Source organism: Microcebus murinus, chromosome X (genome assembly GCF_040939455.1).
Source record: "Microcebus murinus isolate Inina chromosome X, M.murinus_Inina_mat1.0, whole genome shotgun sequence".
In the NCBI taxonomy this organism is placed as follows: Eukaryota; Metazoa; Chordata; class Mammalia; order Primates; family Cheirogaleidae; genus Microcebus; species Microcebus murinus.
In genome coordinates, this window is record NC_134136.1 from 112,387,484 (window position 1) to 112,405,480 (window position 17,997).

Consider the following 17,997-nt stretch of genomic DNA (forward strand, 5'->3'; position numbering starts at 1 on the left):
TGAAGGAAGTCAAAGAATTAGCCATGCAGATGTCTGGGACAAGGTGTTCCTCTAGGCAGAGACAGTGCTGATATTTGGCAGATACACATGGAGAAGGCTGTTTCACTTACTTATGGCTGGCCTCCATCTTGAATGGTCAGTGCCCTTGCTCAACTAGTTTCTAAAATATTTTTAATGCCTATGGAGAAACAACAGTACAAAGACCGGAGAGGTAGGAGCATGCCTGGTATGTTCAAGGAAAAGCAAGGAGGTCAATGTAGCTGTTGTGAGTGAACAAAGAAGAATACTAGGAAATGAGTTTAAGGAGATCATAGGCCTGGATAGGGCCTTGAAGATGGCTGTATGCACTTCAGCATTCACTCTGATTAAGAAGAGGGAAGTTGGAGGGTTTTGAGCATAAGAGTAACACGATCTGGCTTCTGTCTATGTGGGGTCTTGGGGCTGTGCTGAGAAGCAGCTGTAGGGGAATAAGAGTGGAAGCAAGAAGACCAGTTATGAGGCCATTGCCATGCCCCAGGCAAGAGATTGGGCTTTGAAACAAGAAGATAGCGGTAGAGGTGGTAAACAGTCAGATTCTGTAGATACTTTTCAGAAAGAGCCAAAAGGCATTCAGACAGATTGAGTTACAATAATAAATTCATTTAAACATTTATAGTCTAAATTGCAGTTGCTAATGAGATAAAAGGCATATTTAAAATTTCATAAATATTTATGCTAAGCTCAGCAAGCAAACTCCATTCAATAGCCAGAAAGGTGCATGCACTTCTTTGGCAACCTAAAAAGAAATGATATTAAAATATTTAGCAACTGGTATGGCAGGAGTATAGAGCAGTTGTAATACACATTGGCACAAGGCTGTAGAAGTATCTTGGGTGCTCTTTCATGCCATACAGTAACCTGGATTATAGGGAGACCTGGGGTTGTGGATGAGGGGGAGCACAGGAAAGGGAGGGTGGACTGGGAGTAGTGCTGTTTATCAACTGACAAAGAAGTATTTAAAAATTGTGAACAACTAATACAGCTGTCCCAGTGTGTAGCAGCTCACAATCAGTCTAATAACCAATAAGTTAATCAAGTTTGTTATCAAAATAAGGATTATCTTCCCAAGTAGCATTTGATATCATTAGAGAGAAAATCACCCCTGTCATGTGTTAATACCCTCAAAACTAACCGCCCTACCTGCATATTTCTTTAGGTCTCCCCAATAGAAATTCCCTGCAATTGAGTTGAGAATATGTACATAATAGGCAGTGTCTATGTTGATCTCACTCTTGCATTCTAGCTAGTCTAAGCTGATTTTTAAGAGAAAAAGAGACAAAGAGAAATATTTTCTACTGAATAAAAAGAAAACAGCACAGTAGTTTATGAAACATATTTGCTCTTTCATGATCAATAGAAAGAGTATATAGTGTTAGATTATGTCCAAGGTAACAACTTCTCAATTTCTTCCATATCTTATCATCTCTTTGTTTCAATGTTCTTCTCTGTTTTAGCATGTAAAAAGTAAGTTTTAAAATAGAAAAGTATTAGAACATGAACATCTCTAACCTGTCTTCTATGATGTAACTTGTTAGTTTTAGGTTTGACATCCTCAACCTTCAGGGCATGCTTTGCTTGTTAATGACTGTACAATATTAATTGGATTATTAGTGCTCAATATTAATCATACTCCCAGATCAACTGTGGGAAAATTTGCCATCAACACAATTGCCACTAGAGAACTTGGTCTTGCTTCATTAGAGGTGTTGAAAACTGACCTAAACTAATTTATCAATTTGACCTCTGTCACACTCTTTTGATAAACCTTGGTAGCTATGGCAATTAGAGGAGTTAGGAGCTATATACCTCCCGCTACAGATATTATTGTGGTGGAGAATAATCAAAGACTAAAAACAGTCTATGCTGAATCCGAATTGATTAGCATGTAAAGCAACTGAAAGGCACATCTTTCTGGAGTGAGCTCATCAAAGTTTGTCTAAGATGTGGGCAACAAGTAGGGGATTCCTTCCTTCCTGTGGGACTTTGAAAGGCACTTTTTGATTATTTACAGAAGGAAGAATTGAAAAGTCTCCTTTATGTTTGATCATTATCACACCATGATATTATTTGCTTAGACCTTTAACCTCAGCCCAGTTCTTGAACAGTCCAAAATCAGTTTTTTAATGCTCTTGCAAGCTTGGGATGATGCAATAGTCAAGTCCCTATGGCCACGGGCACAGTTTGGACAGAGTTTTCCTTTATCATATGTTACCATAAAGGCAAGTCTCAGCCTGAATTCTACCACGTGTGCAAGCATTAATAAATGGCAAGCAGACCACACATACACACACATACACAAACACCTGTTCCTGTGATCTGGGGAAGTACCCACTCTTTATCCCTTTGTAAACATTGATAAGCACCAAGCATGTAAGTATCATTCCAACATAGATGTAACCAAACATATTCTGATCAGCCAGCCTTCTAGATGGAAAAGTTGCATGGTCTTCTGTTTATTGGGAGTAGAAGAAGTAAGGGATGGTTGAGGAGAGGGCATATTGAGAGTGATGAAAAACAAAGGACCATATACAAACAGAGTTCTAAGCCTGAGTGATATGCTGAGGGTGCAAAGCTTGACAGACTCTTACACATAGTTCATACATGATTTGAGGTACCTGTATTATCTTTCTTGCTAACCCTATATTAGGACACTCACTAATTTTGTGAATGAAAAACAATTCAAACACCTTTTGTGGTAATTAAGAAGCCTCTTGGAGTAGAATTTAGATAGGAATTATAGGAATTACTGATAGTTAAGTTTTGGAGTTATATAGACTCCTGATGAGCGTCTTTCAAATGTCAATTAGTTTCTCCTAAAGAGTAATACACATGTGTTTATACTAAATTATATTTATATGGTAGGATTTTAAAGTAACTTCTAGTCATTATAATGTTTTTTCATTTTTACTTTGTGGGAAGGAACATCGTTTTGAAAATTCCATGGGTTTGGCTTCCATTGAAAGCACCTCTGAAGAGCTCAGAAAAAGTCATCGCAGAAATGCTTCAGGCACACCTTCCATAGCAGTGTCTGGGGCCTCCCTCTCCTCAGGTGGGTGTTTACAACATTCCCACTCTGTTGTAAAATAATTATCAAAGTCAGATGGAATTAACTGCTCTGTGTGGCATTAAATGGATGTCCCTTGCCTTAAAAAATAAGTGTCCATTCTTTAACCTATGGCAGTAGGCCCACTCCATGAGAACTGCTTGAAGGTGTACCCAGGTTATGCTTTGAGCCTCTTGCATTCATGAAAAAACCCATTTATCAAGTCTGTACTCTTGCCAGACATCATTGCAAAGTTTCAGAGCTATACCAGACTATCAGTATAAGAATGCAGGAAATACAAATGGTTCCAGGATATGTTTGATATGACAGGCAAGAACACTTTCCCAGAGTTCAAGGAAATCATAATTCAATTGATATAGTGGTCAGAAGTTTCCTATATCCAGACAAATAAATTGTTCCATGATTTAAATAAGAAGTAATTTGTAAGTAGCATTAAGGTGTTAATAATTACTCCTTTTATTTGTGCAGTACATTCAAATATGTATTTTGCTTCATTACCACAACAGGCCTCTGAAGCAGGTATTATTTATGTTGAAATTTTTTTACCTACGTGTAAGGATACTCTTCAGAAAAATTTGTCATAATCATGAAGTTTATGTCCTGTATATAGAATTGAAATCGTGATGAAATCTTCAACATTAAAAAGTTACATGATACCTAATGATAATATTTGCATAAAGCCTAAGGCAGGATTCTGTGCACTGAGATGAGCAGGCCCTTCTAGCCAGCCAGCTCTTGAAGGATTTTCTAAATGTGTGTTGTCATTATATTTTCTAAATGTGTGTGTGTGTGTGTGTGTGTGTGTGTGTGTTTTGCCCAGGAGTAGAAAAGCCGTTCACCTGTTAAATGAAAAATTACAAACTAGCTTAGAAGACAACATCATAGGGTCTACTTCTCCTACTTCTACTCAACAGCTCCTGTCAGGCATTGTGCTAAGCACTTCTGCATTATTTCCTTTACCATTTCAAACTTACAAACTTGATTATTCTTTCCAATCTTTCTCATTTACAAGTAGCTATATCTATCTCAGTAGGGCTTTGGCATAGAACTATTCTGTGGAAATAAGCTGTCCTGACCTGGTAAGCTATCCACAGTATTACTGAGGAGTGTTTTGCTCTGTAACTTATATTATTAAAACTGAAAGCAAGATGTTCTGATGAAAGAATGCTCTGGTGCCTTAAGAAATAGAACACCCTTTCAATTTATCTATACCACTACCTTTTTGTGTGAAAGGAACTTGCTGTATCATTTAAAAATGGCAATTTAGAATTGGTTGACCTGCATTTTATGTCAAACATAAAAACATAGTGAATACTCTAAGTATTGAAATCAAGAATGGTTAATGTCTTATTTTTTCCAAGCTTAAAAACTCATTCTAAGAGTTTAAGTCTAAGAGCAAAGCAGAAGCTTTAAACAGCTTAAAACTTGCCATTTTATGGTATAGCATTTAACCTCTTGTGATCGAAGGAGAAATGAACATATAAGTGTTAGTAATTCAGTCCAGGGCAATTTCAAAAATACCATAAAAATGGAAGCACGTTAACATAAACAGGATGAAGTTACTGACCCTGACTATTTCATTCATGACATTTCCTATGCTCTGTGCCTAAAAAGAATTGAAATAATGTTGAAACATTTGCAGTGACAAAGGAAATCTTCTAACAAAATAAACTGATTCACATTTTTCTTTTTCTTTTCCTCCTTACAGACTGGAGTCGATCTGACTTAGATTTGACTGAGTCATTTACAGAAGACTTAGAGGACACCGTAGGCATAAAAAGCAAATCTGTCCCTGGGGCTTTAGACAAAGACTTGGTAAGTTGGATGTGGAAGCAAGTCTAATAATGAGGAGGAAAGAAGGATATGATCTTGCTCCATCCAAGTGGTTCCACTTTTAGGTGATGATAAGTTGAGACTAAAGTGAGGATATACAATCATCTTCCCCTGTTAGTCTTCACAGTTAACATATAAAAGTAACTGAAAGAATTATTTAGGGAATAAGGCAGCTCTCATGCCAGTGTGGGCTGAAAAACACCACAGCCTAAGGATGTGGGCAGAGTTAAACTCAAGCCAGCAACACGCCAACAAACGCTGCTGTCTATGGATCAGAGTGATGCAGCCCTCAAGCAGGCCATCAAATTCCACTGCCAGAGGGAGCAAGCAGGGCTATGCTCAAGCCATATGGGGCAGCAAATGCTATGCTGCCACTGACAGATCTGAGTGGGATAGCTCCCAAGCCAGCATGGGCAGATAATCATAGTCACCCACAGACATAGCCATGGCTGAACTCTGACACATGCTGCTGCTCACGGGTTTTAGTGGAGCAGCTTGCAAGCCAGGTCAGGCTGACAGTCACTGATACTGACAGAACTAGGTGGGACACTCACTCACTCTGCAACACAGGGAATACCACTGACAACCTCAGGGGAATGGTGAGGCAGGAGAAGCAGGAGAATAGACTGTTCAATGGTCACAGTGCATCCACCCATCTTGTGCTGAGTCAATCCTCCACTATAGGACACAAGTGCACCATCCAAGGACCTCTCCTTCTTTGCACTAAGTAGGAGAGTTCCAAGCGGAAGAGAATAGGTGCACTGCCAACTTATATGTCTTGAGCTAAGAGAAGAAATTTCACATGAGAAGGAACAACAATAAAAACTCTGACAACATGAACAAATAAACAATTTCAATGCCCCCAAAGGACCACAATAGGTCTCCAGCAATGAGCCACAACTTAAAGGAAATTATTGAAATGTCAGATAGAATTCAGAAAATGGAAGGCAAATAAGATTAATAGAATTGAAGAAAAAGATAAAAACCAACACAAAGAAGCCAAAAAATGTTTCAGGACATGAATAAATGAAAAATTCCCAAAGAGTTAGACAGCATAAGAAAATATATAACAGAACTTAAAGAAATGAAAGAGTCATTTGGGGAATGTCAAAATGTAGCAGAAACATTTATCAATAGGCTAACCAAATAGAAGAAAGAATTTCAGAGCTTGAAAAAAAATTTTGAACTAACTCAGTCAAAGATGCAGATAAAAAAATAAAGAAGAATGAACAGTCACTCAGAAAACTATGGGGCTATGCAAAGTGGGCCAAAATAAGAATTGTAGGTATCCCTGAGGGAGAAGAAGAAAAAGCAAAAAACATGGAAAACCTATTTGAGGGAATTATTGAGAAAAACTTCCCCAGTATCACCAGAGATTCAGATATCCAGATATGAGACTGTCATCAAACACCAGGAAGATTCATAGCAAATAAGACATCTCCAAGACACATAGTCATCGACCTGGCCAAAGTCAAAATGAAAGAAAAAATTCTATAAGCTGAAAGAAAGAAAAAATTCTACAAGCTGAAAGAAGAAAGCAACAACTAACTTACAAAGGAAAGCCCATCAATTTAAACATATACTTCTCAGCAGAGACCTTACGTGCCAGATGGGATCGGGGGCCTCATTTTTCTTAAACAGAACAACTGCCAACAAAGAATTTTGTATCCTGCAAGACTAAGTTTAGTAAATGATGGAGAAATAAAGACTACTTCAGACAAGCCAACACTATGGGAATTTGTCACTACTAGAACTGCCCTACAGGAAATACTAAAACTGCATTATATATGGAACAACACAACAGATACTCTCCAGTATAAAAACACTGAAAATTAAAGCTCACAGCTATTATAAAACAATAGTACAAGAGGAAAAACAAAACAAGTTCTCATCTAACATGATGAACAGAACAGTATCTCATATATCAATACTAACACTGAACATGAACTATCTTAATGCCTCACTAAAAAAACATAGACTGGCTGGATGTTTTTTTAAAAAAACACAATCCAAATATATTCTATCTCCAAGAAACACATCTGACTTGCAAGGACTTACACAAACTCAAGAAAAGGGATGAAAACAAAATATCCCATGCAAATGGGAATCAAAAGTAAGCAGGTATAGCCATTCTCATGTCAGATAAAATAGACTTTAAAACAATTATGGTAAAACAAAAAGAGAAAGATGGTCATTATATAATGGTAAAGGGAGTGACTCAACAAGAAGACATAACAATCCTAAATATGTATGGACATGTGTTCCCAGAGTCATAAAGCAAACTCTACTAGATCTAAGCAAAGAAAGAAACAGTAGCATAGTAATTCTCAGGAACTTCAACATCCCATTTATAAAAATTAACAAATCATTGAAGCAGAAAATCAATAAACACTGGACTTAAATGAGACTCTAGAAAAAATGGGCCTAACAGACACTTATAGAACATTCTACCCCCAAACTACTGAATATACATTCTTCTCATCAGCATATGGAACATTTTCCATGATTGATCATACTTAGGTAATGAAAGAATTCTCAGCGAATTCAAAAAAATTGAAAGCATACCATATATCTTCTCAGACCACAATAGAGTAAAACTAGAAATCAATTCCAAGAGAAACACTCAAATATACATAAAGTATGGAAATTAAACAACCTGCTGCTGAACAACCTTTGGGTCAAATGATAAAATTAAGGTGGAAACCAAAAGATTCCTTGAACTGAAAGACAATGGGGACACAACCTGGCAAAATCTATGGGATACAGCAGAAGCAGTCCTATGGGGAAAATTCATAGCTTTAAATGCCTACATGAAAAAGACTGAAACATGACAAATTAACAACCTAATGTCACATCTCAAGGAATGTGCAAAAGAAGAACAAAGAAAATCCAAAGCCAGCAAAAGAAAAGAAAGGATAAAGCCCAGAGCAGAACTAAACAAAATGGACACAAACAAACAAAAAAGCAAAGGATCAATTAAACAAAAATTGGGTTATTTTAAAAAGTAAATAAAATCAATAGAATACTAGCTAGATTAACCAGAAATAGAAGGGAAAGAACTCAAATAAGCTCAAACAAAAATGAAAAAGGAGACATTTCATCTGATAACCACCAAAATACAAAATTTCATCTGTGAATACTACAAAAAGCTCTATGCAAAAAAACTAGAACACATAAAGGAAATGGTTAAATTCCTGGAAATGCACAACTTCTCAAGCTTGAATCAGAAAGAAGTAGAAATCCTTAACAGACAAATAACGAGCAGCAAGATTGAGTTAGTAATAAAAATCTCACAACAAAAAAGTCATGGATCACAGCCATATTATACTATACCTACAAAGAAAAGCTGGTGTCTATCCTGCAAAAATTATTCCATAATGTCATGAAGGAATCCTTCCTAACTCATTCTATAAAGCCAGCATCACCTTGATACCAAAGCCAGGAAAGGACACAACAACAACAACAAAAAAGAAAACTGCAGACCAGTTACCCCTATGAACACAGATGCCAAAATCCTCAACAAAATACTAGCAAACCAAATTCAACAGCACATAAAAAAGATTACACACCATGATCAAGTGGGTTTCATCTCAGGGATGCAAGGATTTTTCAACACATGCAAATTAATAAATGTTTCAACTGTAGCAAATGTTTCAAATGTATCAAATCATTAATAAATGATTCAACACATAAACAGAAACAAAAACAACATGATCATCTCAATAGATGCAGAAATGGATTTGATAAAATCCAGTAGCCTTTCATGAGAAAAACCTTCAGTGAACTAGGCATGGAAGGAACATATCTCAAAATTTAAAATCCATATATAGCAAAGCCACAGATAACATCATACTGAATGGGGAAAATCTGAAAGAATTCCTGGAGTGCTTTCAGTTCCCAAGAACTAGAACAAGATAAGGATGCCCACTGCCACCACTTCTATTCAACACAGTACTCCAAGTCCTAGCCAGAGCAATCAGATAAGATAAAGAAATAAATTGTATCCAAATCGGGAAAAAGGAGGACAAACTATCCCTGTTCTCTGATGATATGATATATTTTTTTTTATTTTGGCATATTATGGGGGTACAGATTTTAAGGTTTCAATAAATGCCCATTTTCCCTCCCTCCCCCCACAAGTCTGAGTCTCCAGCATGAGTATCCCCCAGATGGGGCACATCTCACTCATTATATATGTATATACCTGCCCCCCACCCCCCTCCCACCTGCCCAATACCCTATTACTATAGTACCTATGTGACCATTTAGGTGCTGTTCAGTTAATACCAATTTGCTGGTGAGTATATGTGGTGCTTGTTTTTCCATTCTTGGGAAACTTCACTTAATAGTATGGGTTCCAGCTCTAAGCAGGAAAATATAAGATATGCTATGTCACCATTGTTTCTTAGAGCTGAATAGTACTCCATAGTATACATATACCACATTTTATTAATCCATTCTTGGATTGATGGGCACTTGGGCTGTTTCCACAGCCTTGCTATTATGAATTGTGCTGCTATAAACATTTGAGTGCAGGTGTCTTTTTTGTAGAGTGTCATTGGATCTTTTGGGTAGATGCCCAGCAATGGGATTGCTGGATGAAATGGAAGATTCACTTGTATCGCTTTAAGGTATCTCCATATTGCTTTCCATAGAGGTTGAACTAGTTTGCAGTCCCACCAGCAGTGTAGGAGTGTTCCTCTCTCTCCGCATCCATGCCAGCATTTGTTATTTAGAGACTTTTTGATAAAGGCCATTCTCACTGGAGTTAAGTGATATCTCATTGTAGTTTTGATTTGCATTTCCCTGATGATTAGAGATGATAAGCATTTTTTCATATGTTTGTTGGCCATTCTTCTGTGTTCTTTAGAAAAGTTTCTGTTCAAGTCCTTTGCCCACTTTTTAATATGGCTATTTGATTTTTTTCTTCCTGATTTTCGTGAGTTCTAAGTATATTCTAGTTATCAGTCCCTTATGGGATGCATAGGATTCAAAAATTTTCTCCCATTCTGTAGGTTGTCTGTTTACTTTCATGACTATTTCTTTGGCTGTGCAGAAGCTTTTTAGTTTGATCATGTCCCATTTATTTATTTTTGTTGCTGCCGTGATTGCGTTTGGGGAGTTCTTCATAAACTCTTTGCCTAGGCCGATGTCTAGGAGAGTGTTTCCAACTTTTCCCTCTAGAATTCTAATAGTTTCATACCTTAGGTTTAAGTCTGTTACCCAGCGTGAGTTGATTTTTGTGAGAGGTGAAAGGTGTGGGTCCTGTTTTAGCCTTCCACAGGTGGCTATCCAGTATTCCCAGCACCATTTATTGAAAAGGGATTCTTTTCCCCAGCGTATGTTTTTGTCTGCTTTGTCAAAGATTAGATGGATATGTGAGGATAGTTTTATATCAGGATTCTCACATCTGTTCCACTGGTCCATATTCCTATTTTTGTGCCAATACCATATTGATTTAATTACTACAGCTTTGTAGTATAGTTTGATATCTGGCAAATTAATGCCTCCCATTTTGTTTTTCTTACCTAGAATTGCTTTTGATATTCAGAGTCTTCTTTGGTTCCATACGAAGCGTAAATTTATTTTTTCTATATCTGTGAAGAATGCTGATGGTATTTTAATAGGTACTGCATTGAATCTGTAGATCAGTTTGCGTAGTATAGACATTTTGATGATGTTGAGTCTGCCGATCCATGAGCATGGTATGGATTTCCATCTGTTTACATCCTCTGCTATTTCCTTCCTCAGTCTTTCATAGTTCTCCCTGTAGAGGTCTTTTACGTCCTTGGTTAAGTATATTCCTAGGTACTTTAATTTCTTTGTTGCTATTGTGAAGGGAATTGAGTCTTTGATTTGGTTCTCAATTAGATTGTTGTTGGCGTATATGAATGCCTCTGATTTCTGTGTATTGATTTTGTATCCTGAGACTTTACTAAATTCATTGATCAGTTCCAGGAGTTTCTTGGTTGAATCTTTGGGGTGTTCTAGATACAATATCATATCATCAGCAAACAGTGAAAGTTTGATCTCTTCTGCCCCTATTTGGATACCTTTGATTCCATTTTCCTGTCTGATTGCTGTAGCCAAGACTTCCAGCACTATATTGAACAGAAGTGGAGATAGTGGGCAGCCTTGTCTGGTTCCAGTTCTAAGTGAGAATGATTTCAATTTTTCCCCATTCAGTATGATGTTGGCTATGGACCTGTCATATATGGCTTGTATCATTTTTAGGTATGTCCCTTCTATGCCTATTTTCTTAAGTGTTCGTATCATGAAAGGGTGTTGAATTTTGTCAAAAGCTTTTTCTGCATCTATTGAAAGAATCATGTGGTCTTTGTTTTTGCTTCTGTTTATGTGGTGAATTGCATTTATAGATTTACATATGTTGAACCATCCCTGCATCCCTGGGATGAAGCCCACTTGGTCATGGTGTATTATTTTTTTGATAAGCGTCTGGATTCGGTTAGCTAAGATTTTGTTGAAAATTTTTGCATCTATATTCATAAGGGATATTGTTCTGTAGTTTTCTTTTTTTGTTGCATCCTTTCCTGGTTTTGGTATCAGAGTAATATTCGCTTCATAAAAGGTGTCGGGGAGGTTTCTGTTCTTCTCGATGTTGTGGAATACTTTTTGCAAGATAGGTACTAGTTCTTCTTTGTAAATGTGGTAATATTCGAGTGTGAAGCCATCTGGACCAGGACTTTTCTTTTTAGGGAGATTTTTAATTGCTGTTTCTATTTCAGCTGTTGAGATTGGTTTGTTCAGGGAATCTATTTCTTCCTGGTTGAGCCCAGGGAGGCTGTGTGTTTCTAGAAATTTGTCCATTTCCTCCACATTTTTGCAGTTTGTGTGCATAAAGATTTTTGTAGTATTCATAAATTATGTATTGTATCTCTTTGGGATCAGTTGTGATATCTTCTTTTTTGTTCCTGATGGAGCTTATTAGAGGTTTCTCTTTTCTGCTTTTCGTTAGCTTAGCCAATGGTGTGTCAATTTTGTTTATTTTTTCAAAGAACCAACTTTTTGTTTTATTAATCTCCTGAATAGGTTCCCTGTTTTCAATTTCGTCTAGTTCTGATTTGCTCTTGTTGATTTCACTTCTTCTGCTGGGTTTGGGGTTGGTCTGTTCCTCTTTTTCCAGCTCTTTGAGTCGTTTCATTAGATTGTCTATTTGTGATCTTCTTGTCTTTTGGTTATAGGCATTTATGGAGATGAACTTTCCTCTCAGAACTGCTTTAGATGTGTCCCAGAGGAGTTGATAACTTGTCTCGCCGTTTTCGTTTTCTTCGTAGAACTTTTTTATTTCCATCTTGATTTCTTCATTTATGAAGTAATCATTTAGTAGGAGGTTGTTTAATTTCCACGTTTTTGTGTAGAAATATGAGTTTTTGTTACGGTTGATTTCTACTTTTATTCCACTGTGATCTGAGAAGGTACATGATATTATTTCTATTTTTTTAAATTTCTTGAGATTTACTTTGTGTCCTAGGATATGGTCAATCTTAGAGAATGTCCCGTGAGCTGATGAGAAGAACATATATTCAGTGGATTTTGGGTAGAATGTCCTGTAGATGTCAGTCAGACCCAATTGTTCCAGGGTTTTGTTTAAATCCATTATTTATTTATTAATTTTCTGTTTGGAGGATCTGTCTTGTGCCGTCAGTGGGGTGTTGAAAACTCCGGTGATTATGGAGTTGCTATTAATACATTTGCTTAGATCCAGTAAGGTTTGCTTTATGAAACTGGGTGCACCTAAGTTGGGTGCATATATATTTAAAATTGTTATCTCTTCTTGTTGAAGTGTGCCCTTCACTATTATATAATGACCCTCTTTGTCTTTCACTACTTTTGTTGGTTTAAAAACTAAATCGTCTGAAATTAGAACTGCCACGCCAGCCTTCTTTTGGCTTCCACTTGACTGGAATACTGATCTCCACCCTTTTACTTTTAGTCTATATGCATCCTTGCAGGTTAGATGTGTTTCCTGAAGACAGCATATACTTGGCCTGTATTTTCTTATCCATTCAGCCAGCCTATGTCTCTTGAGTGGAGAATTTAAGCCATTCACATTTACTGAGAGAACTGATAGGTAAGGTAGATTACTGTTCATTCTGTTGGGTTGGATGTTGTTGCTTTGATTTCTCTCTTGAGCCATTGTATTATCTGGCCTTTAATCTTTGGGTTTTGGTTGTTTTTATATTCATGAGTTTTTATTATGGTGCTCCGTGCATAACACTGTTTTGAGTACTTCTTGTAGGGCTGGTCTTGTGTTGGTGAATTCTCTGAGATTTTGCTTGTCTGAGAATGACTTAATTTCTCCTTCATATATGAAGCTTAGTTTTTCAGGGTATAAGATTCTAGGCTGGGCATTGTTTTGTTTCAGAAGAGTGAGAATGGGGCCCCAGTATCTCCTTGCTTTTAAAGTCTCATTAGAGAAGTCTGGTGTTATTCAAATTGGCTTTCCCTTGTATGTCACTTGCTTCTTTTGTCTTACAGCTCTTAGAAAGGCCTCTTTAGTTGATATTTTGGTTATTCGTGACGTCTTCTTGTTTGCATTGAATCTCCCAGAGGTCCTCTGAGCTTCTTGAACTTGTATATCAAGATTTTGAGCAAGGCCTGGGAAATTTTCCTTTATTATATCTTCAAATAGCTTGTCCAACCCTTGAATATTATCTTCATCCCCTTCTGGTAACCCTATGACCCTCACATTAGGTTTCTTCACATAATCCCACAGCTCTTGTAGGCTTTGCTCTTTTCTCTTGTTTCTCTGCTCTATCTCTGTGACGGTTTTATTTAGTTGGAGGATGTTATCTTCAATCTCTGAGATTCTTTCTTCTGTTTTATCTACCCTGTTCTTGAGACTTTCCACTGTATTTTGTAGTTCCTTGAATTGATTCTTCATTTCCAGGAGTTCGGTTAAACTTTCCTTCATTGTGTCTATTTCTTTAATGAACTTTTGTTCTAAGTCCTGGAGGCTTTTTGTGGTTTCTTTGTGTTGGTCAATGAGTTGTTGTTGCAGCTCGGTGAATGTTCTTATGATCCACATACAAAATTCCTCTTCTGTCATTTTGGTCTCCTGATTTAGGTTGGTATCCGTTTCTAGGGGGCTGGTGATCCACTTTGGGGGTGTGTTTTCCGTTTGGTTCTTCATATTCCCTGAGTTCCTTCGCTGATTTCTTCCCATGTTGATCAGTTGTTGTTTCTTTCCTTTAGGTTTTTGTTTGGGTATTCACATGCCTTGTTTAGTTTCTGAGCCGTTAGGTGGTGTCTGTGTGTGAGATTCGACCACTCCCTGTATAATGAGTCAGTGGGTGCCGTGAAAAGGTTGTGCAGGATGCCATCCCTGTCAGTAGGTGGCACTTGCTGGAAAGAAGAGGCTATGCCGTTGATTTTGTGTCCTGTTATCAGCTCTTGTTCTGGCCGGAGCTGGTTGTGAAAGCCTGCCTTCAGGCACCACCAATGTCGTTAGCAGGGGTCAAAGTTCTGTTCTCTGCTTCCAGGAAAAGCTATCAGGGTGGGGCTGGAATGGTCCCGCTCAGCCAGAAAGTCTGTGTGTGGGGGTGGGGCTGTCTGAGACCCGCAGTCTGGAGTGGGCCTCGCTTCTTTCCACCCTCCCCAACTCTGCAGCTACTCCTGGGCCTCTGCCAGCAGCCCAGACCACACGCCACCAGGCCTCCCCGGACTGTGATGCCGGTGGGGAGGTTCCCTGCGCATGAAGGCCACCTGGGCTGGGCGTACAGCCTCCTTTTGGGAGGAGGGTTGCCCTCTAGGATGCTGATCTGCCCCTGAAGGCACACACACCTCAGCAGGCTGTTCACGTATATCCCTCCTGTGCCCTGGGCAATGCTAGACCTCAGTGCACGGGATCTGGTCTGCAGGTCCGACCTCTGGGTCCCAGAGTTCAAAGTGTATCCCCACCAGGGAGAGGAGTTCCGGTCCCAATTCACCCACAGGGACCCCAAGCTGGGTCTGTGTCTCTCAGCCTCTGAGTCGGCACCATTCTCCTGGGAATACTGTGCCAGCAGCACCTGGGAGAGCTGGCAGGTAGGGAGCTCACAGACTGAGTTCCCCTTAGTCAGCTGTAGGTTCCCAAAAGGGAAGGTCCCGTTCCCTGGAGGTGCCTCCAGCTGGTGGCTGTATTGTCTCTCTGGGCAGCCTCGGGTAGGGTCGGTGGAGGGGAGGAGGAGGCATTATGGTGCCCGCTGTGCGGCTCGGGTCTGTGCACACGGAGGTGCCAGGAAGGAGTGGGAGCCTGGTGCCGCGTCCACTACAGGCTCACCGCTAGCTGGCAGCGGCCGTCTCTGGGCTGGTGTCCGCAGGTCTCTCCACCCGCTGGGGAGCCCACCAGCAGTCTGAGATGCAGGGGAGGGGAAAGGTGACTTATCCACCTACCCTTGCCGCTGGTCTCCGGGCTGCCGATATGATTTTATATCTAGAAAATCCTAAGGACTCCACCAAAAGACTATTAGAATTTGATAAATAAATTCAGCAAAGTCTTACGTCACAAAATGAATGTATACAAATCTGTAGCCTTTCTATATACTAATAACAGTCAAGCCAAGAGGCAAACCAACTACTTAATATCATTTACAATGGCTGCAAAGAAAATAAGAAACCTAGGAATATACTTAACCAAAGAGGTGAAAGATCTCTAAAAGGAGAATTACAAAATACTGTTGAAAGCAGCCACAGATGCCATAGGGGAGAAAAAAAAAAGGAAAGCATCTTATGCTCATGGTTTGGTAGAATCAACATCATTAAAATGTCCATACAGCCCAAAGTGAGTCACAGATTCAATGTAATCCTCATCAAAATATCAAAGTTATATTTCACAGATCTAGAAAAAAAATAATTCTACACCTCATTTGGAACCAAAAACAGCCCCAGTAGCCAAAGCAATCTTAAGCAAAAAGAACAAATCTGGAGGTATCATATTACCTGACTTCAAATTATACCACAAAGCTATAGGAACTAAAACAACACATTAGTGATATAAAAGTAGAGACATAGACCAATGGAAAATAGAGAATCCAGAAGAAATAAAACCATCTATCTACAGCCAACTGATCTTTGACAAAGCAGACAACATGCACTGGGGAAAGGAAGCCCTATTGAATAAATGATGTTAGGAAAACGGGATAGCCATGTGCAGAAGATTGAAACTGGGCTCTGATCTATTGCCATACACAAAAATTAATTCAATTTGGATAAAAGACCTAAATGTAAAACATGAAACCATGAAAATTTTAGAAGAAAACAAAGGAAAAACTCTTCTAGATATCAGCTTAAGCAAAGAGTTTATGACTAAGACCCCAAAGGCAAATATAGCAACAACAAAAATAAACAAATGGGGCTTAATAAAATTAAAAACTTTCTGCACATAAAAGAAAATAATCAACAGAGTTAACAGGCAACCTACAGAATGGGAGAAAAATATTCACAAACTTAACATCCAATAAATGGTTAATATCCAGAATCTATAAAGTCAAAGAAGCCAGCCCAAAAAAAAAAAAAAAATCCATTAAAAAGTGGGCAAAAGACATGAACAGAAGTTTTTCAAAAGAAGATAGATAAATGGCCAAAACATGTATGGAAAAATGCTTTACATCACTAATCATTAGGAAAAAGCAAATTAAATCCACAATTAGATACCACCTTACCCCTGTCAGTATTACCATTATTAAAAAGTCAAAAACAGGCCCGGAGCGGTGGCTCACACCTGTAATCCTAGCACTTTGGGAGGCCGAAGCGGGAGGATTGCTCAAGGTCAGGAGTTCGAAACCGGCCTGAGCAAGAGCGAGACCCGTCTCTACTAAAATAGAAAGAAATTAATTGGCCAACTAAAATTATATAGAAAAAATTAGCCATGCATGGTGGCACATGCCTGTAGTCCCAGCTACTCAGGAGGCTGAGGCAGAAGGATTGCTTGAGCCCAGGAGTTTGAGGTTGCTGTGAGCTAGGCTGACTCCACGGCACTCTAGCTGGGGCAGCAGAGTGAGACTCTGTCTCAAAAAAAAAAAGAAAAAGTCAAAAACAATGGATACTGGTATAGATGCACAGAGAAATGAATGTTTATATACTGTTAGTGGGACTGCAAATTAGTACAACCTCTTTAGAAAACAGTAAGAAGATTTCTTAAAGAAATTAATATAGAGTTACCATTCAATCCAGCAATCCTACTGCTGAGTATATACTCAAAGGAAAAAAAGCCATTTTATCAAAAGACACTTGCACTCGAATGTTTATTGTAGCATAATTCATAATTGCAGCAATGTGGAATTAGAAGTGCCCATTAGTTCTTGAGTGGATAAAGAAAATGTGAGGTACACACAAACACACACACTGTAGAGTACTAGTCAGCTATAAAAATGAATCCAATAATGTCTTTTGCAGCAACTTGAATGCAACTAAAGACCATTACTGTAAGTTAAGTATCTCAGGGATGCAAAAACAAACATCACGTGTACTCCTTAATAACTGAGAGCTAAATTATGGGTACACATGGGCACAAAGAGATGTAAAGGCTATTGGAAACCAAAAAAGGGGGTCGGAGTGTGAAGTAAGGGGTAAAAACTACCTATCCCGTTCAATGAACACTATTCTGCTGATGGACATACTAAAAGCCCCAACTTAAGCATTATAAAAGGTATCCATGATACAAAAACATTTGTACCCTCTTAATTTTTTGAAATTTTTTTAAAAATGAAAAAATAACAATATATTATAGCAATGAAAAATATTACAAATAAAAAATACAGTACAACTACTTATTAGCTTTTCCATTTCCATTATACTAAAAAAAGAATGATTTAGAAAAGGTTACAGGTAATCAGGTTAGTGAGTGAAGATTATCTCTAAGAAAACACCTTGCTGGAGATTTCAATTTTTGGCTAATGGCTTATCACTTAATATAAACCAGAGAAACAAGGGATTCCAACATTTCCTAAGCCAAACATTTATTACTAGACTTATCTGACTATGTATTTTATGTGAACATTCTTATATCTCAAGGTACCTCCAATAAACTGCCTTCTTAACTGAAACTAAATTATGTGAAA

At 38.2% G+C, this 17,997-nt stretch overlaps 1 protein-coding gene across 1 annotated transcript in view; it reads left to right on the forward strand.

The window, feature by feature from the left end:
- SYTL5 (synaptotagmin like 5) overlaps positions 1-17,997 on the forward strand; it is a 105,476-nt gene that overhangs the window by 53,084 nt on the left and 34,395 nt on the right. Inside the window, exons 7-8 of the mRNA XM_012736667.2 lie at positions 2,959-3,088; positions 4,812-4,918. Coding sequence (XP_012592121.1) covers positions 2,959-3,088; positions 4,812-4,918 — 237 coding nt within the window. The remainder of the gene's footprint in view (positions 1-2,958; positions 3,089-4,811; positions 4,919-17,997) is intronic.